We start from the raw sequence: 25785 nt of genomic DNA on the forward strand, positions 1-25785 counted from the left end.
CTCTGAAGTCTCTCAGCCCCACTCGCCTCACAGAGTGTTTGTTGTGGGGGAGGAAGGGAAAGGAGAATGTTAGCTACTTTGAGACTCCTTCAGGTAGTGATAAAGTGGGATATCAAATCCAAACTCCTCCTCCTCCTCCTCCTCTTCTTCTTCTTCTTCTTCTTCTTCTTGCTGGGAAGAAGCAGCAGGAAGATGGACTGGGATCCATCTTGGGCAGGCTGGCTGATGCGGGGTACAAGCCCCTCTTGAAATGACCATGCTGGACTTCCTCCATGCAGGCCGAAGGTGCAACTAGGTGAATAAACCATATTTCTTAAAGCTACGACAATCTCCACTGTGTGTCAGCTCTTCAAAGAACCACAGACCCTGGGTGAATGTCTGGAACCCCCTGGGCTCTTGCCACTGCTCAGCAGGGAGAAGGGGAGGCACCCAACTTTTGTAACACTAATAGCCAGAGCTTATTTTTCTGCAGAGGAAGATGATGGGCCATCGCAAAAGCCAAAAACCCTACCGGTAACCCAGGGGGAGGTTGCCAGGGCAATGTGGGAGTGATATCACACAGGAAAAAAGGTTGTGCACAGAGGTTTTCAGTCAAGGTGTTCTGGGAAGAACGAGGAAATTAAGGCAGAACTGCATGGGGCGCTGGCTGGAGGAGGCTGCGTCGAGAGACCAGGGGCCATGACTGACAGCTGCTTTAGGCCCAAGCTTGCTGAAGCTGTCAGGGGAGCAATGAGGGACACTCTTGAGGTGTAATGTTTCTAACAACAGTTAGGAAGCGTAGCACAGGAGTGACTGCTAAGCTGCCTTCTGCCTGAGGCCATTCCTGGTGACCCCTGGCCTTCAGTCAAATGACCCCTCTTGTGTGGTCCACGGAAGCGCGGCTACTGAAAGTTCACCCTGCTGCCAATAACTTCTGCCAATTTATTTACGAGGGGTTATGCAAGGTTGTCTATGCGCCCTGGCAGGAAATTTGCTCAGTGTTTGCCAATCAATGGGAAGGCATTGTTATTTTCAAACATCTGACATCTTGCACAACAGGAGGCTTCGAAAAGGCTCATCCCTAGCAGCGAGGGTAAAGTGTGAGCTGAAATCTAGCATCCTGTTTGCTTACAGCCCTACACAGTTCTCCCCCCTTCTCTCTTTGTTTCCTTCGGCTAATTGCATATTCCTTTTACACAAAGGTTTGAGAATAATCGTGTGTACCCTTTTCGGCACAGATTTTGAGGTTGTCACGCTTTCTTTACTGTTGCTATGGAGAACAAGGAAGAGTGAGAAAGAGGACTAAGTATAATTATCATTCATAGAGCCTCCTTGTGCTATTTAATAAGGAAAGCTGCAACACTTTGTTTGATAGGTGAACTGTTGTTCCATCTGTTTTCAGGTAAGGGGCTCTTCATCTCTCTCTCCACCCCCCCTCTCCATCACACACGGTCACAGCCAGGATGAATCATGCAATGATTCTTACGATGGGATATTGAAATCTAACTGAAGCAGAAAGCGATATTTGTTCAGTCCCCAATATTCTACGCCACGGAAGGGTGAAGATTTTATTCAGCCTGCATTTTTACATGAGAGTGTCTGATTCACGCTTTCCAAGCTGAAAGGATATAGATCAGAAGTGACCCTTCCATTTTTATAGGTTTCCACATTTTACAACCCAGCTCAAAAAAATACCAGAACGTGTGCATGTTTCAGGTTCAGCTGTATACAAAAATGTGGATTTTAAGGTTCAATGTATACAAGAATGCACAATGGAAAAGGTTATGAATACAGGTCTCTCTGACAATTATTGCCATCTATTTCTTACGGGTAAAGGGGTAGGTGAAAAACAAGTGTTTCTTCTCTAAGACAAGAATGCGTCAATTGTGTTGCAGAAAAGGGAACTGACAGGAAATGACACCCGTGTTGAACAGTTAACCTAGGGTTTTTTAATCAAAACATACAGTTTGGGTTAAAAATGTCGAACTTACCATGGACATGAAGCCATCATTCATAAACATCTCCTGATATGGATCCATCATGCTTTCTACACCATCCAATATTCTCTGCGTCGAGACAACATTCCCAACGGTGAAGGCAAGGTCCCAGTAGATTCAGATAACAAATAGAAAATGTATGTACGTAGGCAATAAACATAAAACAAATGGTGTGCATCCTGTAACATCACCTAAATGCATCAAAAATTGTTAACTATAAAATGGTAAGCAATGTAAAATAGTCTCTGGAAAATGTTACATTTATAAGCGGCCTAATATTAACATTGAGCATTCGTAGCCCGAAAATAAACTTGCAGATGTCTTGGTTGCATGTACACATTGATACTTTATTATCAAGGTATAAATATGATCTGACACGTACCTAATTTATTGATCAACTGGGACTCTAGAAATTTTTTCTATTGGTCACATATGTTTTGTGATTACCGTTATTCAAGTTGAATTATTTCCGAAAGCAATGTCCTTCATGTTAGAGATGAGTGATATCCGGTTCTCAACATTGCAATATATCACCAGCTAAACATCGCAATATACTGAGATATGTCTGAAATAAGGATGGAGCTATGTAGAGGCACTGGCTGGCTTCATGGTTTTCCCCATATTGTGATTTTTTTGCATAGCACACACAAACACACAAGTGAAACAGGTGGTACCAGGGAGAATGTGCTCCCTCAGGAGGGCCACAGTACAGTGGTACCTTGGGTTAAGAACTTGATTCGTTCTGGAGGTCTGTTCTTAACCTGAAACTGTTCTTAACCTGAAGCACCACTTTAGCTAATGGGGCCTCCTGCTGCCGCTGCACTGCCGCTGCACGATTTCTGTTCTCATCCTAAAGCAAAGTTCTTAACCCAAGGTAATATTTCTGGGTTAGCGGAAGGAAGTCAAGCTTTAAAATGTCAAAATGATTGTAAAATCAGTGAAATATGTATATCTGAAAAGTATAAATATTTTTATTTTTATTTTAAAATAGGCTGACTTGCATAGACTTCTTATGTATACTTCCTTGCACTTGCATAGACTTCTTATGTATACTTCCTTGCAGATACAGTGTGTCTGGTCATAAACCTTTTCATTAGCTTGGCGAAGAGCTGTTCTCTTTGGTTGTCCCTGCTACCCAGTTTTCCTATCCCAAAGCCATTCTGCAGGTCTTGGCAACTGTGGATCTCTTTGAAATCTCTTCCCCCATAAATGTCTTTCCTGATAGACACTGTGTACTCTTTGCAAGCCACCTGTGTTTTTGGAGCATTCTCCAAGGACCATGACTTTAAAAACAGATGTTGCCTTGCCTCACTCGTTTTGCACAACTCACCAGTTCTATCATATAGAATACGAGAAACATTTCAAATAGCCTAATACTATTTCAAGAGATATGTGCTGGGTCTTCTGCCAGCGTCGCAAATGCATCTGTAACATCTGGAAATATGTTCCATGTGTCCCAGGTTGACTTCTTCCCCTTCCTAGCAAAGAACGAGGGTACATTGCACCCAGTGAATGCACACAGTTAACAATTTTGCTTTCCCTAAGTCAAAAATGACTGAAATTTCATGTCCTGTGCTATAGCTCTAGTGCTTGCCTACACCAAAGTATACCCAGGGTGGATCTACACACCGGGGGGAGGGGGGACATGCTGTAAATGTCAGAAATTAAATTATTATAACAAAAGGAAAAAACCGCAATGGAAAATCACAAAGATTTATTTTTGCTCTCCAGTGCCATCTGCCATTGCATGTTGATAATGTATTCAAAACGCTGTTTTTGGACCAATGTTGCTGAGTCCATACTTCCGTCACTGAAATGTCTTGTGTGTTGGATGTAATGATAACCAGCACATGTGATTTTTCTGCTCCCCTCTACATGCTCCATCTGACTGATCAGACACGTATCAACTTCCTTATTCAAGCACAGCTCAATGTACCTTTGTCCTCTGTGCCAGGTGAGCATAATAATTGGACTATGCTGTGCCATAGCTGTCAACTTACAGATTTGAAAAGAAGGGACCAGCAGCCTCAAAAATAAGGGATCAGCAGCCCAAAGAAGGGATTTTCCGGGCACAGGTATGTTCAACTTCTGAGCCCCTCTGAGCCAAAGGCAGAAAGCCCAGCCAGCAGCCAAACGAAGCCTCAAGCGGTGGTTCCCACAGCGTAGCAACCCGGCAAAGGGGATGCAGCAAGGAAAACCATCGTCACCTCTCCGCTGGGAAGCGCTGAGCAAAGGCGAGTCCCCAGGCAACGCGGCTGATTTGATCGGCACAAGGCATGCAAGCTCCACCCCCCCAGTCGTTCTTAGACTCCTTATTGGGTGAGCAACGCAGCTAAGCAACACAGTTGGAGCCTCCCTCCTCCCTGGCCAGCAGGGAGGGAGGGAGAGGAGCTGCTTCCTTTGAAACCCAGGAAATTTAAGGGACAGAAGGGACAGCAACGGGACACGGCGCTGGGATAAGGGAGTTTCCCACCAAATAAGGGACGGTTGACAGCTATGTGCTGTGCTCATTTGCCTTTTTTCTCTCAACGGAGGCAACATGTTCCACCAGCACACTGAACAGATCAGTTTTGAGAGGCGCTGTAAAAACTGAGAGATATTGTCAAAAAAGAAATAGAAGGGAGAGGGAAGACAAATGGCAATATGCATAAAGGGAATGCGTAATTAAGAGATAAATATGGATGATTGCCAGAGAAGCTGAAGGAAGTCCAAAAGAGATGCTTTGTTATAATTTGGATAAAAATGTACAATTGTATTGGAAAATTAATAAAAAATTATTATTTTTTAAAAAAAAAGAACAGATCAGTTTTATTACATTGACTTGACGGACGATGTTCCAGTTGCCTCCCAATATTGTTGGACTGCAACTGCCATCTGCCCTGCTGGCTGGGACTGTTGAGAGTTGGCGTTCAACAGCATCTGAAGGGCCACCTCCCTGAGCTAAAGGGTTGCAGTTATTCATTCATTCATTTATTTTTATTCAATTTGTATATTGCCCGATACCCGTAGGTCTCAGGGCTGTTCACAACACCAAGTTACAACATACGAAGCACAAAATACAACCTAAAGACAATCAAAGCACAAAATATAGAATAAAAACAATTGAAAGATAAGCAAAACAAGCAAAACAAGCAACAATACTAATGTATACACACAAATCAACAGTACACTCCCCAACAAAAGCCCCTAAACAATGCCCCAGTCCAAAAGTACAAAAATACAATCATCATCATCATCATTTATTCAATTTATACACCGCCCTATACCCAGAGGTCTCAGGGTGGTTCACAAACAAAGCCACAACATATAAAATCAAACCAAAAACAATAACCCAATTTTTAAAACCCCCAAAAGAACCACATTCTCAAAGGGTGTTGGATGCCAATAAGGCCTGGTTAAAAGGTCCCAGTAGAAAGAAGACAGTCACGGAATCAAGAAATTACACAAAACAAATGAAATACCGTGAAAATCCCTGAAATGAGAAGTAATCGACTAGAAATATTATCTTCTAGAAATAAACTAAATAATAAAAATCAAAAAGTTTAAGGGAAAAAATTAGAAAAACCTAGAATTGTACAAAGCCTTAACGGGATGCCGGCTACAAATTTCGTTTCACTGAACTATTCAGTTTCCTCAGAAGGAAATAGAAAACTCATAAACCTTAAATGACCAAAATTCAAAAAGGGGGGTTAAAACTCCCAAAAAATTCTGAAGTATTATAATCCTAGCTCAACCTAGATGAAGCAAAGCGCAGTAATAAACGATTGAGGACTCAAAGGTACAGTTTCTAATACTAAGTTTACAAAAAAGGTGTGAAAACCTAAATGGCAAGTTTTAGATCCAGCCCAACTTAAAGAAAGCCAAACACAGTGAAAGTTCTAGTATTGCCTTTACACAAAGGTTTTAAAAAACCTAGTTGGCACAAATTCAAAGAAAGGAATACAAGATAAGCAGTTTTAGATTTTAAACAAACTCAAGAACAGGGCTGAAACACTCCCCTGAGTTTACAAAAAAGGTGTGAATCCTAAATGGCAAGTTTTAGACACAACCAAACTTAAAGAAAGCCAAGCACAGTAATAAACAGGGCTGAAATGCTCTCATGGTCTAGATATTACTGCTGATGTTAAAGGTTAAAAGGTCCCTGCTCCTGCCAACCTAGCAGTTTGAAAGCACACCAGGGCAAGTAGATAAATAAATACCGCTGCGGCGGGAAGGTAAACGGTGTTTCAGTGCGCTCTGGTTTCCATCACGGTGTCCCGTTGCGCCAGAAGCAGATTAGTCCTGCTGGCCACATGACCCAGAAAGCTGTCTGTGGACAAACTCTGGCTCCCTTGGTCTGAAAGCGAGATGAATGCCGCATTCCCATAATCGCCTTTGACTGGACTTAACCATCCAGGGGTCCTTTACCTTTTACTGCAGGGCTGCAGGTCCAGGTAGCTTTCTGTAGCAGGAAAGCAGATACCCCTTAGTTATCCTCACAAAACAGCATTTTAGGACGCATCCACATCGTACATTGAAAGCAAGTGGTTTTCCCTAAAGAATCATGAGAGCTTCACAGAGCTACAGTTCCTAGCACCCTTAACAGATTACAGTTCCCAGGAGTCTTTGGGGGGAGCCATGCACTATTAATGTGTTGTGACCTTAAGTAAAGGATTGTGACATTATGTGAAGTCCTAAAAGACCAATGAAAAGCCTGCTGGGATTAGTCTTTAAATACTACACCTAACTTCACCCTTGGATTGCTTGAGCTTGCGTTTGGCCTGGGCATTGCAGTGGTTCAGAAATCAATACAGCACAGTGCCAGCTTTTATTTGCTGGCACAGCAAGTCTTGACATTGGCTGGTAAGCCAATAATTAAATACGAATAATTTCCTTTGGATGAAAATCCTTCACAGAAATTTCCCCCAGGATGCTGTTATTGTGTTTGATAGAGAATTTTAATTTTCCTTCCCATTCGAAAACTGGCTTGTTATACAGAAAATAAATCAATATTTTAGAAGTTCAGTCACTGAATGCTCTGAAAGCAATAATACAATGCCAATATTGCACCTGGGGCTTTCATTTTATGTACCAGAAAGAGCAAGGAAAGAAATAGCATGACTCTGCTGAAACAAAGAAAAGGTCTAAGCAGACTGAGTGAGCAATAATAATAATAATAATGAGGTCTGAGTTTTTAAAATCTGTGATTATTGTACGGTAAATGAAAATGTGTTGCTTGTGATGGATAACCCACAATGATTTATTACCTTGGCAAGATGGAGCTCACTTACCCTAATAAAAATGTGTTGCTTTTCACTATGTCAGACCACCAGCAACCTGCATTTTCTAAATATTGAGATATTGGTAGCTCCGCGTTATTATGTTAGGTATACCATATTACTTTTGCAAATTCTGAGGTGCCAGATATTTCCTTTTTAATAGCTGTGTTTTGAGAGGCATGCACAACTCCAACATCAATCTTCCCATAATCAATAGTAGCTCAGTACAGGAATCTGAATTTCTTAGCTACCCAGACTGCACAACTGATGTGGAGGCAGCTTCTCCTGCACCAGCACTGAAATTGATAGTTGTCTAAATATGTGTGTGTTGGGGTGGGGAGGCGAGGTCTCAAAAAACAAACCCTAACAAGATCCATCTAATTCCAAGTGCGTGGATTAAAACCTGATGTGCCGTCTGATCCGTTGTGCTCTTGTTGTTGTTTAGTCGTGTCCGACTCTTTGTGACCCCATGGACCAGAGCACGCCAAGCACTCCTGTCTTCCACTGCCTCCCGCAGTTTTGTCAAATTCATGCTGGTAGCTTTGAGAACACTGTCCAACCATCTCGTCCTCTGTCGTCCCCTTCTCCTTGTGCCTTCAATCTTTCCCAACATCAGGGTCTTTTCCAGGGAGTCTTCTTTCCTCATGAGGTGGCCAAAGTATTGGAGCCTCAGCTTCAGGATCTGTCCTTCCAGTGAGCACTCAGGGCTGATTTCCTTCAGAATGGATAGGTGTGATCTTCTTGCAATCCATGGGACTCTCATGAGTCTCCTCCAGCACCATAATTCAAAAGCATCAATTCTTTGGCGATCAGCCTTCTTTATGGTCCAGCTCTCACTTCCATACATCACTACTGGGAAAACCATCGCTTTAACTATAACGGACATTTGTTGGCAAGGTGATGTCTCTGCTTTTTAAGATGCTTTCTAGGTTTGTCATTGCTTTTCTCCCAAGAAGCAGGCATCTTTTAATTTTGTGACTGCTGTCACCATCTGCAGTGATCATGGAGCCCAAGAAGTAGAAATAATCCTCATATTTCAGTTGGGCTTACTTCCTCATGGGTGTACTACCAACCTTACTGTATGCTTGTGAAACGTGGAGCACTTATAAATGCCATTTCCAACTCCTCAAAAGATTCCATCAATGGTGTCTCCGAAAATTTTTACACAGCACCTGGGAAGACAGGCAAACTAATGCCTGTGTACTGGAAGAAGCAAAAATCACCCGTGTCGAAGCAACAATTCTTCAACATTAACTTTGTTGGACTGGTCATGTTGTTCGGATGCCTGGTTATCGTCTTCCAAAGCAACTCCTCTATTCCAAACTTAAAAATGGAAAGCATAATGCTGGTGGTCAACAAAAGAGATTCAAAGAGTCTCTAAAGGCAAATCTTTAAAAAATGTAGTATAAACACTGACAACTGGGAAACACTGGCCTGCGAGCGCTCCAATTGGAGAACAGCCTTGACCAAAAGTGTCATGGGCTTTGAAGACGCTCAAACTCAGGACGAAAGGGAGAAACGTACTAAGAGGAAGGCACGCTTGGCAAACCTTCCCCATGATCAACTCCTGCCTGGACACCTATGTCCCCACTGTGGAAGGATGTGTGGATCCAGAACTGGCCTCCACAGTCACTTACAGTGTTAAAACCATGTTCATGGAAAACAATCTTACTCGGCTAAGAGTAATCACAGATGAAGAAGAAGAAGAAGAAGAAGAAGAAGAAGAAGAAGAAGAAGAAGAGGAGGAGGAGGAGGAAGAAGAAGAAGCAAGCTGATCAAGTTAGAGCCCTATCTGCACACGTACCTTTCGCTGGATTGGGAAGAGCACTCATAACAGTGCTATTACTTTGTCTAAATAAATAAAAATAATGATAAAAAAACCAATGAGAAACTTGTTCCAAAGATTTTTCCTGGTCTGATATTTTGCCCAGCATGCACAGAAGCTATAAACAAGCTGTTTCATTAATGCTCTGAGGCAAACATTTCTACTATTTACAGTATATGATAGCTCTGGTTTGGGGGGGCCGTTTGTGTAAGAATCAATACAAGTTTTCAGTGCAGCCTTGATTTACTGATGTCCTGTAAATGGAATACTCTCTTAAACCATGCTGGGCCAAATCCACCTCGGATTCTGTTTTTCATCCAATTAGATTGCTCTTCTGTATCCTGAAGATTTAAGTGTTCAGCCTCATCTGAATGCACTTGAGGAGAAGCTGTATTTCAATATGGAAAAGGCTCCACCTTTCACTGTGCTTGTTGGAGAAACCGGCAAAGGAAGGTGAGTCCCTGTGCCTTTAATGTCGGCTGTGTAGCAGAGGCAAGTTCAGCTTGTGTCACACAGGAAAGGAAAGATAAAATAAGACGACATTAAAGCAGTATTTGTCAACTGTTTTTCAAAAGGGAGCAATGATCGGATAAGAGAAAAGAACTGACAGCGGTTCTTCAAAAAAGCATCTAGGGCTTTATTTATTTAGTTAGTTGCCAGGTGCTTTTTCAAAGGTGAAGGAGGCAGAACCCACAGACAGGCATGTGAAGAAAGGAGAATTTCACACAGACGCCTTCCACACTAAAATCCCAACTATCCATCATTTTAAGGCATAATTATGGGTTCCCCAAAGAGCAGGTAGTCTTCCAAGATTAGCATCCTAGGTGCTCTTCTGAATTTAATTCACCTCTTGAGAGGCAAACACTCCATTTCAGATTTCAGGGTTTATGGAGGAAGATTCCCGGCAACATTTCTACATCTGCTCTTTGCTGTACTGAAGAGTAAATTGGGAGGGACGGAGGGAGGGAAATGGGTGTATTTTAAGAGCATTTGCTATGCTTACTCTTTTTATATCACACAGTAACTATAGCAATGCGACCAACACAAGTTAAATGATCACCTTTTCTTGAGGAAAGGGATTTGGCATGCAGGCCTAGCACAAATTCTCAGCGCATTGGCATGTCGTTCAGAGCACAACCTTATACTCAAAATCTGTCAGCAGAAGCTCCACTGCCGAATTGTGTCTCACTGGGGAGATTGTTTCCTGACTGACACAACGGCCAGCCAATTAGTACCATGCAATGCCCCGTTCCAAGAAATGGCAAGAGGTTCTTTATAACTGAGATAAGGGCCAGGTAATCAGTGCTATGCAAATCAAATCCGGTTGGAGAATATGTGCACACTGAAATTGCAGAGCGCACACTTCCAAAGTCAGAGCACTTGTCTCCAACCTTGTTCAGCATTTTGGAAGGAGGCTAACAGATTCCAGACTCCCCATTATGTTAGTAATGATTAGGGCTGGGCAATATATTGTCCCAAACTAGGTTGAAGTCTACATCATGATACCAGTTTTGTAGTTTTTGACCTGGCAATGTATCATGAATCATGATGCTTGCTAAGGCTGTGTGATATATTGTTCAAAACTGGTTTCGAGTCCATATCGTGATATTGGTTTCATAATTTTTGACCTGGCAATGTATTGCAAATCGTGGTGTGTGAGAGAAAGAGAGCTATTCAAAAATAACAGTGAGAGAAAAACCGTGAAGCCAGCCAATGCCTCTACATAGCTCCATCTTTGGACCTAGCTACATTAGTAAAGAAACAGCGATTTGAATGCAGTATAAACATGCAACACCAGATGGTGCCAAAGAGCAGGAAATTTTAAAACACGATTTTCCATAGAGATTTTTTCCCCTTTTGTTATAACGATCTAATTTCTGATTTATTAATAGCGGGTTTTTCCTGTGTCTAGATCCACACCTTATTTCAGACCTTGTGATATATCAGTGTATCGCGATGTTTAGCTGGTGATATATTGCGATGTTGAAAACCAGACATTGCCCAGCCCTAGTAACGACCCAACTTTCCACGGTGTCAGAGAAGATCACAGTGTGCAGAAATGTGGCAAAATCTCCAACCCCTTTCCTCACAAATTGTCCCATTTACTGTAGCCTGACTACTACGGAGTAGGCAGACTAAGGAATGTAGCCTTCATGTGTAAAACTCTCCGCTTTGCATCTGAACAAAAGAGACTCATTTGCAACATCAACCTGATATTTTCTTGGAGTATGCAACAAAAACTGTAGAACTAAAAGTGATGGTAGCCTTTCAAAAATGCTCTTTACAGCGAGTGCTTTAACTCCTACTTTAGAAACAGTGCAGAGACATCTAACTCCGAGATAATTACCTGTCTCCTTTCTGGATCTCAGAAGGTGTTTCTTTCTGTTCATTTCACTGTCAGGGAAAGAAGCACTGACAGTAAAGTTCTAGTCACTTCCAGTTATTAAAAAGAGCTCTATTTTCTCACACCTGATCTTAAACTGTGGAGTGCTTCAAATAATACCGACACCATCCATACATTCTTATTCGCTAGATTAACGGTCTCTATGCACATCATACACAAAAACAATGAGAGTCAAGAACTGAACCCTGATGAAGATGTCAATGGCGCGTCACACAAGATAACTGAATTCTCTTCCTGGCATCATTTAACCACCTTGAACCTGTTCGCAAAAAAAGAAAAGCAAAAGAAGCTAGCAATCATTGCCCCCCTGGATCTGTCTTTAAAACTCAGCAGTCTTTGCTTCTTTTGTACTAGAACAAAGGATGTAAACGTGACGAGAAAGAAGATAAAACCTGAATTGAGAAGAATCAGAACGCATTGCTGCCGAATGATCCCAAAGATGAGTTCTTAGTCCTGTTCAGGCATTTCCTCACATGTTCACTGAACATGTTAGAGTTTGAGGCAGGGGGCAGGACTCTATTCCTGGCCATACCTCTGACTGACATGTTGTTGTTGTTGTTTAGTCATTTAGTCGTGTCCGACTCTTCGTGACCCCATGGACCAGAGCACGACAGGCACTCCTGTCTTCCACTGCCTCCCGCAGTTTGGTCAAACTCATGCTAGTAGCTTCAAGAACACTATCCAACCATCTCGTCCTCTGTTGTCCCCTTCTCCTTGTGCCCTCCATCTTTCCCAACATCAGGAGCTTTTCCAGGGAGTCTTCTCTTCACATGAGGTGGCCAAAGTATAGGAGCCTCAGCTTAAGGATCTGTCCTTCCAGTGAGCACTCAGGGCTGATTTCCTTAAGAATGGATGGGTTTGATCTTCTTGCAGTCCATGGGACTCTCAAGAGTCTCCTCCAGCACCAGAATTCAAAAGCATCAATTCTTCGGTGATCAACCTTCTTTATGGTCCAGCTCTCACTTCCATACATCACTTCTGGGAAACTGACTGACATACCTCTAGCTGAATGCATGAAAAGGGCCCTGATGTGCACAGGACATTTTCCAGGGACAGTCTCGGATTTACAGAAGCTGTTCTGGTTTCTGGTTTGATCCCAGAATGTCCCATTTTGCCTTAGGACATCCCTATTTTCACTGGAGAAATGCTGGAAGGTATGGTGTTAGGCAACCCCCGAGCCAAGGAGATAACTGGATAAGGAAGTTTGTTTTAGTATGTGTTCATATATGTTGGAAGCCGGCCAGTGTGGCTGGGGCAGCCCAGTCAGATGGGCAGAATACAAATATTATTATTGTGGTTGTTAAAAAGAGGATGCCCCTGTTTCCATCAGAAAAATGTTGGAGGGAATGGTAGGACATTTTCATTGGAGGAATTTTGGAGGGTATGGAGTTATCCGACCCCCAAGCTATCTGAAGGCAGCCCTGTATAGGAAAGTTTTTTAATGTTTAATTATGTTTTCTATACAGTGGTACCTCGGTCTACGAACAGCCCTGTTAACGAACTATTCGGTGTACGAACTCCACAAAACCGGAAGTAGGTTTTCTGGTTAGCGAACTTTGCCTCGGAGGACGAATGGTGGAAGGGCACTGGTGGCTGGAGGCCTCAGAAGGGAAAGCGCGCCTTGGTTTAAGAATGCTTTGGTTTAAGAATGGACTTCCGGAACGAATTACGTTCATAAACCGAGGTACCTTGGGTTAAGTACTTAATTCGTTCCAAAGGTCCATTCTTAACCTGAAACTGTTCTTAACCTGAAGCACCACTTTAGCTAATGGGGCCTCCTGCTGCCGCCGCGCTGCAGGAGCACGATTTCTGTTCTCCTCCTGAAGCAAAGTTTTTAACCTGAGGTACTATTTCTGGGTTAGCAGATTCTGTAACCTGAAGCGTATGTAACCTGAAGCGTATGTAACCCGAGGTACGTATATATTAGAAGCCCAGTAAAGTTCTAGCTGGGGTCATGTAGCATCCAGTTAACTCTCCCCCCTTTACTACAGTCCTATTTAGCCCCCTATACTGAATCTACGTGTATATGCCACTAAAGACACCAAATTGTGTACTGGCCTTCACCCAGTAGTATCAACATCAAACTGATGGTTGGTGGGAAAAGTCCTTCTGAATGATCCAATTAAATAAATGCATTTGGAAGGGTTTCATGCCAGATCCCTCAAGGACAGGAGAAGGTCCTCTAGAAAGCTACAACAGATCTTGAGATTACTGGGCACTAACTTAGAAAGTCCCAGCAAGCAAATTATGAAGCAATTCACAAAACACATCTTAAATGCAGGAAATCCCTGGTTGCATGCTGACATGGGCAAATATCATGCTAACCAAGTGATATGGATATTGTAAACAGTAATTCCCACAAGTGCATGCTTTTTGCAATGTGGAAGTCACAGAAGCTGAGGACGGAGGGTCCTGGTATGTGGTCTGGGCTGGCTGAGCCTTTGGAGCTGGAATGTAAGGTCTCTTCCATACCATATGAGGAGAGAAAATGCCCATGAGCCTCTGGGCAGCAGGAAACAACAGAGCATGCCCTTCTTCACTGCCAGTATTAAATAGACATTTGAGCCAGGTTTATCCAGCCCATCCTATATAAATTTCCCGGGCGTTCAGAACAACACAACATCTCCCTATTACTACAGGACAACAGCCCAGAGGTCACATATTCAGTCGCCAGATTCTGAACTGCCATGACAGATACTCGTCAAAGGATGGTCTATGCTACAAATCAGTCCTAAAATAAAGGCCCATATTGTTAGATCTGTATCAGTGAAGCCCCACCTCATATAGCTGTTTTAAGTGATCTTTTTAAATTCTTATTATTAGTTTTTATTCACCCATTATTTATGCTTAATCAAGTGTTCTATGTAAATGTTTTAATCTATGGTTGGTTTTTGCTCCCATTTATTTAATAATTATTCGCTTAGATTCATACTGTTATTTATTTAGGTGTTTTGCTTATGCTGGTCTGTGTCCGAATAAAGTAAATTCATTCATTCAAGGTCTCTTCCCATGAGTTTTTCAGCCACGGCTCAGAAGCTGCTGTTAAGCCATTAAAACAGTGGGGAAGAATTGATGCCCATTAAAGTGGCATAACCAAAAGCCTCACATAGATAATTATATTTGTTGGGATTTGTGTAACCAAGATCTGCTTGCTTTTCCAAAGAAGCCAACCAAGTGGTATAAATTGCTTTTAACTTGCCGTGCTTTTGACTTGGTATTTTCTATAGCAATGAGATCTTTGGGATGCCCTTTACAGAGCGAGCACAAGTTCCTGTTCACATTTCATACTTGGGTCAGACATGAATTTGGGGTGACTGGCACTGCTCATATGGATGTGCTCCCAGAGAAGACACAGTGATCTGTCTTTTCCTGTAACGTGCCCTGTTTCCTTCAGTGAGAAGACTTATCCTGCCCCACCTTTCGTTATAATCCATTTTCAAGCCTCCCGCCAGTCAGGTGAATATTTCCATGCTGCTTTTGAGAGGCAAGGAAATCCAAACCATCCAAGAGTTACTAGCAACAGTCTTGCTCTGCCCTCGTGTGGTCAATTCAACAAATGCAACCATCCCATAACAAGTCTGTAATAACACGTCCAAATAAATTAGGGCAAGCCAGTGATAAGGCAAAAGCTAAACTTTAGCTTGTATAGAAATGAAATATAAGGGTCGCTTTCTAATACAGTGGTACATTGGTTTACGAACTTAATCCGTTCCAGAAGTCCGTTCTTAAACCAAAGCGTTCTTAAACCAAGGCGTGCTTTCCCATAGCAGCGGGGGACTCAATTTACAAATGGAACACACTCAACAGGACGCGGAACATGTTCTGCTTCCAAGGCAAAGTCCACAAACCAAAACACCTACTTCCGGGTTTGCAGCATTCTTAATCCAAGTTGTTCATAAACTAAGCTGTTCTTAAACCATGTATACCATTTGTCGCACTGTAATAGTGTGGCGCTGTGGTCTAAACCACTGAGCCTTGGGCTTGCCGATCAGAAGGTTGGTGGTTCGAATCCCTGCGACAGGGTGAGCTCCCGTTGCTTGGTCCCTGCTCCTGCCGACCTAGCAGTTCGAAAGCACGTCAAAGTGCAAGTAGATAAATAGGTACCGCTCCGGCAGGAAGGTAAACGGCATTTCCGTGCGCTGCTCTGGTTCGCCAGAAGCGGCTTAGTCATGCTGGCCACATGACCCAGAAGCTGTCTGCGGACAAACGCCGGCTCCCTCGGCCAGTAAAGCGAGATGTGCCCCCGAGTCGTCCGTGACTGGACTTAACAGTCAGGGGTCCATTTACCTTAGCTGCTGTTTGCCCTAATGTTTTCTGTCGCAAATCTTGGAGTGGGTCATCTATACTACAGTGGTACCTCAGGTTATATAAGCTTCAGGTTACATATGCTTCAGGTTACAGACTCTACTAACCCAGAAATAGTACCTCGGATTAAGAACTTTGCTTCAGGATAAGAACAGAAATTGTGCTCTGGTGGCGCGGCGGCAGCAGGAGGCCCCATTAGCTAAAGTGGTGCTTCAGGTTAAGAACAGTTTCTGGTTAAGAATGGACCTCCGGAATGAATTAAGTACTTAACCAGAGGTACCACTATACTGTATGTTTCTGTTCTTTAGAGTATCATTGCAGTTTCCTGTGTCCACAGCAATGATGTGTTCAGACCGAGAAAAGTTCTGTGGTTGTCATCACACTCAGTTCCAATCCCTGCTTCATCCAACCAGCAAATGTCAGCGTTATGAGCCTGTGCACCGGGTACCAACAGTCCTTTCACAGGGTTGCTAGTTGCTCTTCTTGTTGTTTGGTATTTAACTAGCTGCTATCCCGAAATTCTGTTTGTGACAGAAATTAGAAAGCAGGACATTGCTTTTTTGAGCAAAGCTATGACCAGCTCCCATTGTTCTAGGCACGTTTTGTGACTGGGAATTTCATCGGCGAGAGCGGTTTCTGGGAGCAGTACTGCGCCTAAAAATTCAGATTAAAACTGCAGAGTGGAAGGAAAGTAAGAGCTTTTTCTGCCTCCCCACTTCTAGCTACTCTCTGAAGGCAGGAGAAGAGACCCTCTTAAGAGTATTAGGGGGGGTGACTAATAATTGCCACGCACAGGAAGAACAAGGATATAGTTTGAGTGCCTCACTTGTAGTTCTAAAAATCATTTAATGTGTCAACACAAATAGAAGTTATTAATATTGCAGTTGTTGTATAAGTGATTATTATTTTGACTGGAATGTAATTGAGATTAATAAGATTTTGGAACGCAGAAATAAAGAAAATCATCAAATCATCAATTCTAGCATGCGGGGGGGGGGCCACCTAAATTATACAATTCGGTATTTGAATGATTGGCATTAGTAACTGTATTATAATTTGGTATTGTTATAATGAGGCTACTATTGGATGGTAATTGAAAATTAGTAAGAAGTATTATCAAAGAATATTAGGGGAGTGAGCAATGGAAGGACAAGACCATGTGAAAAATGAACACAATATTTTAGCTGCAGTTCATTCATTTTCAGCTTTGTATTATTGTTACTAAAAAAAAGTGTGCCTAGACATTCCGTTGTTGCGCCCATAACCTAGATTTAAGGTGTCATTTAGCTCCTAGCTTTCATATCAGTTTCTAACACTGGCTATGACTAACCTCCTCTCAAAGAAAAGATGGTGGAGGGGTGTCGTGAAATGGAAGTTACTCAAGGCCCACACTCTGAATACCACACAAAATGCATAGTTTTGTGCAAAACACTTTTCATGCCTTGAAAATATCGCAAAACCAGTCCAGACCTTTCAAAAATGCCAGGTGGTTTCATGACTGTGATATTCAGGCATAGCAATGGAATGATAACAGCATCTTGTGGAAACATATAGAATAATAAATAAGTAAATAAACACTGAAATAAGTGCTAAAAACAGTATGTCTGGCAAGGCCAAAAGTTAGGTAAGCGCTAAGGATTATCAGAGTTCACCGGTACAACAGACTAGTAAGGGGGTTTGCATCAGTATTAAAAAGTCAAACTGCATTTAGAAACAACAACTATCAAGCAGTATATAAATTTTATAGAATTGGCTACAGCTGAAACATTGCTCCACTATCTGGTAACTTGTCAGGGGAATTTTGAGGGGGCCTAGCCCTTCTTGAAAATTCCCCACTGCCATGGCAAGTCTTGATTTTAATGCATCTATGTGGTTTAGGTGTGTCTATTTGTTTGGTTGCAAGTTGCTTTGGGATGCCCTGGATGCAAGATAAAGCAACTGATAAATTTAATAAATAATCATTTATCTTTGCAGAAGCTAAGTAGATTCTTATTTAACAAGTTTTGATATGCTTAATAAGATCAACTTTATGATTTGTACTGAGGTAATTTACCTACCAAGTCATATCTCTGGGTTCTTTTCCGCATGCGGGCAAATTATTACACTGGCTGGTTTGCAGTTATCCAGTAAGCTATTTTTGTAAATGCATATTTTCATTAGAACATTAAGAACTCGGGTGTGTGATCTTTAGACACAAGTGCATTTTTCATTTGTTAATTAACCCCAGAACTTCACCTCCTTCTGAAGAAAGCAGTTCAGGCGTCATCATTGATCCAGCATTTTCTGCACTGGCGCAGAAGATTCAATCAACTTCTGGACAATCTCCATACTCCCTTCCAACCTTTGTCATATAATGAATGGCCCAACTCCCACCCTACCCATGAACACACTTTGTTTAAGGCTGTTAGCATCACGATCTTCAAACTCTTATTGGCTTCCCTGAATCTCCGTTTGGAGGAAAGGTGGCATATAAATGTTGTTGTTAAGTCGTTTAGTCGTGTCCAACTCTTTGTGACCCCATGGACCAGAGCCCGCCAGGCACTTCTGTCTTCCACTGCCTCCCGCAGTTTGGTCAAACTCATGCTGGTAGCTTCGAGAACACTATCCAACCATTTCGTCCTCTGTCGTCCCCTTCTTCTTGTGCCCTCCATCTTTCCCAACATCAGGGTCTTTTCTTCTCATGAGGTGGCCAAAGTATTGGAGCCTCAGCTTCACGATCTGTCCTTCCAGTGAGCACTCAGGGCTGATTTCCTTCAGAATGGATAGGTTTGATTTTCCTGCAGTCCATGAGACTCTCAAGAGTCTCCTCCAGCACCATAATTCAAAAGCATCAATGAAGGGGGCATATAAATACATTATATAAAATACTTTCCCACCTGCTTGGCAGATTACGCAAAGGCCTTTAGGTGATATGGGATATATATATATATATATATTTCTATATGAACTCCACAACACTCCAACCATTAACAAAGTAATATTCAGTCGCTTTTTTTCTCTGGATGTGGGCAAGTAGAATTTTTTCCTTTATCAGGGAAAACAATAACCTTATACTCAATGAGTACCTAGCTTGCACATGTTTTTTCTTCTTAATGATACTCCAAAGGTTTCAGGAAAGCCTACAGCTTCAGTTCAGGGGCAGAGTTCAAATCCCTGACCATTGCATTTAGGGAATGACCTGGAGCAAGTCACTACCCCCGAGATTTCATAACTCGTTTGTAAAATAGCAACAACTCATTACAGAAGGTTGCTGCGAGGAAAGACATTGCAGCACATGGTAAAGGTGGAAAGGCTAAGGGCTTCAGCTGCAGTAATGCTATACTAAAAGCATAGTCAGTACCTAGATGGGAGATGATCCAGGAATCTCCTTATGCCACCTTGACTTCTATAGGACATTAACGTATTGAAGGGATAGAACCATCAGAGCAGCCTTCATGAAATGTCATGCCTTTCAGATGATGGTTTGGACTACAACTCCCATCAGCCTCAGTGAGCATGGCCAATGGTTCAAAACTGTTGCAGGGCACCAAGTTGGGGAAGCCTGTGTTAGACAATGTAGCATTGAGTAGCACCGAGTTAGAAACAAAAGAGGAATGTAAATGGGTAAAATTGATGGTAATTGCAGCCAGACAGGTTATAGCGAGTAATTGGAAAAATGCAGAAGAGCTAGGGATGAACCAATGGAGAGAAAATTTGAAAAATATTATAATCTTAGAATATCTAACTGTGAAGATACATAAAATGAAAGGGTTTAAGGTCAGTGAGGAGGAGGATAGGTTTGAGAATATATTGATTTGGACAGGTTTGAACAATTTGGGGCAATTAAAATGTTAAAAGTTAAATAAACCTTGTGGAGGGAGGAGTGTTAAGGTATATAGAATTGTACATATGGTTGATTTGAATATGTTATTATTGGTTATGTATACCCAATGTATCAGCCGCCTGGTGGGTTTCACTGTTTGTTTTCAATGTTTGTGTTTTGGTTGTTGGTAAAAAAATTTAAAAAAAGACAATGTGGAAGAACACAAAAAGATGAACCGACATGCTTGTAACTTTATTGAACAATGATTGCGCAGACTTCTACTGTACTCCACAGGAAAGGTTAAGTGGCTGAGGGTATTGATCACAGTTGGATTTTGAGAATATTTGTGGAGGGTGTTCAAGAGATAGTTGGGGGGCAAGATCATTTCTTCCCACCTTCTTAACCTGGAGGCCAACCCATCTGACGGCCACCGAGGACATGGAGATGCACATGGTAAACAGACTGACCGCCATCCGGCCCTTCATTCACCACCATTCGGTATCCCCTCGTCAAGCCTAATTCAGCTGCACATTTCTTGCCCACAATCATTAAGTGTCCAAGAAGCTGGGAAAAGAAAAAGAAAAACACACCAATAATGCAAACATTCAGATTTTATGGAGCAGCTAAAGTAAAAGAGTTCAGTTGGAAAAGTGCACACATACACTGCCACCAGGAGTTTCAGATATTCAACATCCCTCAGATGGACGTCAATTCACTCCTTTTCAAGTGCTGCCTAAAGTGGGACTCAGAGATCTTGCCTCTAGCTAGAAACATAATCTTTAAAGTTCACACACAGGTTGATCTAGCAGCCCCTAATGTTTTGTGTTTTTCCACACCCTTCTTGAGAAGTTCCTGAATCACTCCTGGGGTTCATTCATTGTTCAAAATAATGAAAAAAGAACTTGAGCCAAGACTTTGTGTATACATAAATCAATAAATACACATTTCAGGAGCAAATATTTCAGAGACATCTAGTTGAGTTTTCACAGATTTAAGGGTAACTATCTAACTGCCATGTGTCCTCCTCGTCAAGCTAATAATCTAAGATACTGTGAATGCAAAAGCAAAGTTACAGCAACACTTATTTTTCTTTTTCAAGTATCACATTCTTTGCTATTAGTTTATGATACAAAGGAGCCAGAGAGGAGAATGTGCTTCAAACTGTTAATCTAAGCACTGAAGAAATGTGTAGTACCTGTTTCCTTATTTTATTATTGTTGCTGCAATGTTGGCATTAGTTGTCCAAACCTTTCATGTCTTTGCCAGGGAGATTTTAATATCAACCTATTCATTTCCCATCCCATGTTAACTTTGCAAAAGGGTAATAAAACACTGTGCATTCCACCATTCTGAGCCACATAATACACATTTTAAAACCATTTTGTTTTCTATTAACCATTTCAAATCAATTTCACAACTGCGTCAATTCATGACTCGGGTTGCAGAGATGAGTTCTCACATTTCAGCATACGAAATTGAGTTTTATTTAACTCTCCTCTTTCCTGGCATGCACTGAATAGTTGTATAATGCCAACCAACTATACTTGGAAAATGGGAAAACCATTTACATTATAGTGCCTTATATCAGAGCAACTGACATTTCATGTCTCCTGACTTTTGTTTATTAAAGTAGTGGTGTAAGCTTGTCCAATATAAATGGATTGTGCACTTTTAAGCTTGACCACGAGGACATAATCAGATTTTTTTTTTAAATTCATAATTATATAACTCAAAGCAACCAGTAAGATTTTATTTCTTGCATTTATTTTTTGCATTTATATTCCACCTTTCCTTCATGGAGCTCAAGATGGCATACATGTGCCTTCTTCCACCATAATATCCTCACAACAGGCTGTGAAGTAGGTTAGGCCGAGAATTGGCGACTGGCCTAGTGAGCTTCATGTCTGAATGAAGATTTGAATCCAGACACCCCCAAGCACTACACTACACTTCCCCAGAATGGGTTCAAGGCACAGACAGGGAACTTCTTTCAGCATGGACAATTGTCAGGAATGATGGGAGGTGTAAGTCTAACACCTCAAGGGGCACAGGCTCCATATCTATCTATTCCTAATTTCAGGAATTTCAAGATACATCCGAGGATAATTTCTGATGCAATAAAGTTGCCCCATGAGCAAACATATATGGTAATTCTGATGGTAACATCAGAAATTAATCCACTACCTAATTTCTGCAATGGAAGCATTGCAGGATAGAAATACAAGCAAATAAAAATATAGAGCAAACTATAGTCCACAGAGCACCAGGAAGATGCAACCTCTGTTGTGGTTCTTATATGCAACACAAGAGCAAAAAAGGTTTGAGGCATGCAACAGAATGGTTTTAGGATTTGTTTGGAAAGCTTGTAATAGGAACAGAGATAAGAGCAGCATTTATTCTTAGCTTTACTGAAAAGTCAAAAAGCAGAACACCACTTAAAAGCCTTTGTGCAATACTTACAGCTTCATCAGAATCTTGCGCTTGAGATATCTGAGCAATAGGCTTCTTGGGAACTACTAGGAAATGGGTTGGAGCTTGTGGGGAAACGTCGTGGAATGCAAGGCACTGCAGGGGAGAGGGAAAAGAAAGAGAGAGAATCAATTTTTTTTAGACACCATTCTTTTAAAAGCCAAGGAGAAGACACATGCAAGAATTTTTTTCAAGCAATTTTAATTCTTCCCATAACTAGAAACTACTTTTTTACTAGAACACAGTTTTACAGAGTCTCTAGAGCTCATTACAGTGGTACCTTGGTTTGACTACGTCTTGGTTTGCATACGTTTTGGATTACAAACACGTCAAACCCGGAAGTGCATGTCCCAGTTTGCAATTTTTTTTTTTTGGATTGCAACCCATTTTTGGGGATTATGAACAAATTTTTTTTGGAGGCCCCATTGGCAAAAGTGCACCTTCGGCTACAACCTGTTTTGGTTTACAAACGGACCTCCGGAACAGATTATGGTTGTAAACCAAGGTACCACTGTATATGGGACTGGAGTCTCTTTGCAAGGCAGCAGAACAGACTTAGCATCTTAAATGATGACATAAGCAGTTGATCTCCAGAAGTACTGTAGGCTAAATGTAGCTCTGGTTTCTAGTTTCACACCATTATTTATTACTATTACAGCTGACAAGGATGGAGATCCTAACTCTCAGTGCTTTTTCTGGGGGTACCCAAGGGTACTCAGAAATGGCACTTTTTCCAATTGTTAAAAGTGTGGCACCTACTGTAACAACTTCGTGGTGAGTATCAGCGAGGGCTGGGCAATATCTGCCCAAGGCTGACACACATTTCCGGGGCAGATTTTTTCAGACTCATCTAGTTGCGTTTTCAAAGATTTCAGGGTAGTTATGTAACTGCCATGTGTCCTTCTAGTCAAACTAATAATTTAAGATACTGTGGATTCAAAAACAGTTACATCAACACTTATTTTCCCTTTTGAAGTATCACATTAGTTTATGATGCAAAAGAGTCAAAGAGGAGAATATCCTTCAAAATGTTAACCTAAGCGCTGGTACCCGTTTCCCTATTTTATTATTCTTGCTGGAATGTTGGCAGTAGTTGTCCAAACCTTTCACGCCATTGCCAGGGACATTTTAATATCAACGTATTCATCTCCCATCCCATGTTAACTTTGCACAAGGGTAATAAAACATCATGCAGTTCACCACTCTAAGCCACATAATACACATTTTAATACCATCTCACTATTAACCATTTCAAATCAATTTCACGTAGCTATGACAACTGCATCAATTGTAACATGACTTGGGTTGCAGAAATGAGTTGTCACATCTCAGCAGATGAAAGAGAATTTTATGTAACACTCCTTTTCTGGCTTGCAATTATTATTGCTGTTGTTGTTGAAAGTGAGTTTTATTTAACTCTCCTCTCTTCTTGCATGCAATTATTATTGTTGTTCATTTGTACTTCGCCCATCTGACTGGGCTGCTCCAGCCACTATGGGTCAACCGCATCAATTTTAAGATTCATGACTCAGGTTGCAGAGATTAGTTCTTACATTTCAGCAGATGAAAGTGAGTTTTATTTAACTCTCCTCTTTTCTTGCATGCATGTATTATTGCTGTTGAAAGTGAGTTTTATCTAAATCTCCTCTTTTCTGGCATGCAATTATTATTGTTGCTGTGGTTTATTCAGTGCCAGATTTACGCATAAGCTAAGCAAGCTATAGCTTGGGGCCCCAAAAAAATTTAAAGGAAAAAAAACTGGATGTACGTTTCAAAAATATAAGAGAAAAAACAAATAAGACCTACATACAGCAACAGTGTTTTGTGCTGTGTGGGCTCCTATTTTGTTATGTGGAAATAGTGTTAGATACCTATTAGATCCATAAATTACCACATAGCATATATTCAACACAAAAAACAGCCACAATTTCTTGTTGACAAAGGACAGCTGGATATATAAAGGGCCCCATTACCTTCAGTAGCTTAGGGCCTCATCAAACCTAAAGCTGGCCCAGGGTTTATTTGTACCTCACCCATTGGACTGGGTTGCTCCAGCCACTCTGGGTGGCTCCCAGCATATATAAAGGTAAAGGGAGCCCTGACCATTAGGTCCAGTCGTAACTGACTCTGGGGGTTGCGGCGCTCATCTCGCTTTATTGGCTGAGGGAGCCGGCATACAGCTTCCGGGTTATGTGGCCAGCATGACTAAGCCGCTTCTGGCGAACCAGAGCAGTGCACGGAAACGCCGTTTACCTTCCCGCCAGAGCGGTACCTATTTATCTACTTGCACTATGACGTGCTTTCGAACTGCTAGGTTGACAGGAGCAGGGACCGAGCAACGGGAGCTCACCCCATCATGGGGATTCGAACTGCCAACCTTCTAATCTGCAAGCCCTAGGCTCTGTGGTTTAACCCACAGCGCCACCCGCATCCCTATCCAGCATTTATATAGTAAAGCAGTTTTTTAACTGCACAATTTACCAGCATATATAAAAACATAAAGGGACACTCCGTGGGTTAAACCTAGCACCTAGCAGTTCGAAAGCACGTCAAAGTGCAAGTAGATAAATGGGTACCGCTCCGGCGGGAAGGTAAACGGTGTTTCCATGCGCTGCTCTGCTTCACCAGAAGTGGCTTAGTCCTGCTGGCCACATGACCCGGAAGCTGTACGCCGGCTCCGTCGGCCAATAAAGCGAGATGAGCGCCGCAACCTCAGAGTCGGCCACAACTGGACCTAATGGTCAGGGGTCCCTTTACCTTTATAAAAACATAGGAAAACACTTTTTTAATTGCACATTTTAATACAGTGGTACCTCGGGTTAAGAAGTTAATTCGTTCCGGAGATCCGTTCTTAACCTGAAACTGTTCTTAACCTGAAGCACCACTTTAGCTAATGGGGCTTCCTGCCGCTGCTGCGCTGCCGGAGCACGATTTCTGTTCTCATCCTGAAGCAAAGTTCTTAACCTGAGGTAGTATTTCTGAGTTAGCGGAGTCTGTAACCTGAAGCGTCTGTATCCCGAGGTACCCCTGTACCACCTCATTTTTCTGCTAACCATTCCATTAAACCTGAGACCTTGGTTGAAGGAGCCTTTTGGCGCCCAGCTTATATAGCTGAGTTTCGACCCCTGCGGACATAGCCGCCGTTCGCCAGCTTCGAGGGCGGGCCTTTGGCCAGGCCCAGCGCAGGTCTCCCTCAGCCGCTGGCCGTTCGCGGTGCTGCCAGGCCCCGCCGGGGTCTCCGCTCAGCCCGCCGCCCTCCTCCTCACCTTCTCGTCCTCGAAGATGAACTTCGCCGGGATCTCTTTGCGGATGATCTTCCCGAAGATGGTGTCCCCTCCCGGCTGAGCCACCTGCGCTTTGCTGATCTCCTCAGCCATCGCGAACCGCCGCCTCACGCGACCCTCTCGCTCGCTCGCCCCGCCTTCCGTATCCCGGCTCCACCCCCTCCGGTTCCATCCAACCAATGATAGACCTTCACAAGGCTAGCGGATCACTCGCCAAGAGTGACGCCGGGGCTTTATTGGCTTGCTCTCCCGCCCGTCAACTTTCTCCCCGCCTTTCGCTCAGTTTTCTTACTACGCGTCAATCAGGACGCGTGCTCGCGGGAAAGGGGCGGGGATAAAGGAGCCACTAGCCGATAAGGGCGACGAGGTCCTGATTGATCGCTCTAGCCCTTTTCTTCTCCGTGGTTCGTTCTTTCCCACCTTCTAGCGCGCAGCTCTATGGCTTTAACCCTTCGCTTTCCA

At 42.4% G+C, this 25785-nt stretch overlaps 1 protein-coding gene across 1 annotated transcript; it reads right to left on the bottom strand.

Annotated features, from left to right (window-relative positions):
• Window positions 1-19801: 19801 nt before the first annotated feature.
• On the bottom strand, window positions 19802-25483 carry HINT1 (histidine triad nucleotide binding protein 1). Its single transcript, XM_053408455.1, has 3 exons — window positions 25306-25483; window positions 22031-22135; window positions 19802-20134 (listed from the first exon to the last, which is right to left on the bottom strand). The coding sequence occupies exons 1-3, from the start codon at window positions 25414-25416 to the stop codon at window positions 19970-19972; spliced, it is 381 nt and encodes a 126-aa protein (XP_053264430.1). The 5' UTR covers window positions 25417-25483; the 3' UTR covers window positions 19802-19969.
• Between the last annotated feature and the right edge of the window lie 302 nt (window positions 25484-25785).

This window comes from Podarcis raffonei, chromosome 11, assembly GCF_027172205.1.
Source record: "Podarcis raffonei isolate rPodRaf1 chromosome 11, rPodRaf1.pri, whole genome shotgun sequence".
Classification (NCBI taxonomy): domain Eukaryota; kingdom Metazoa; phylum Chordata; class Lepidosauria; order Squamata; family Lacertidae; genus Podarcis; species Podarcis raffonei.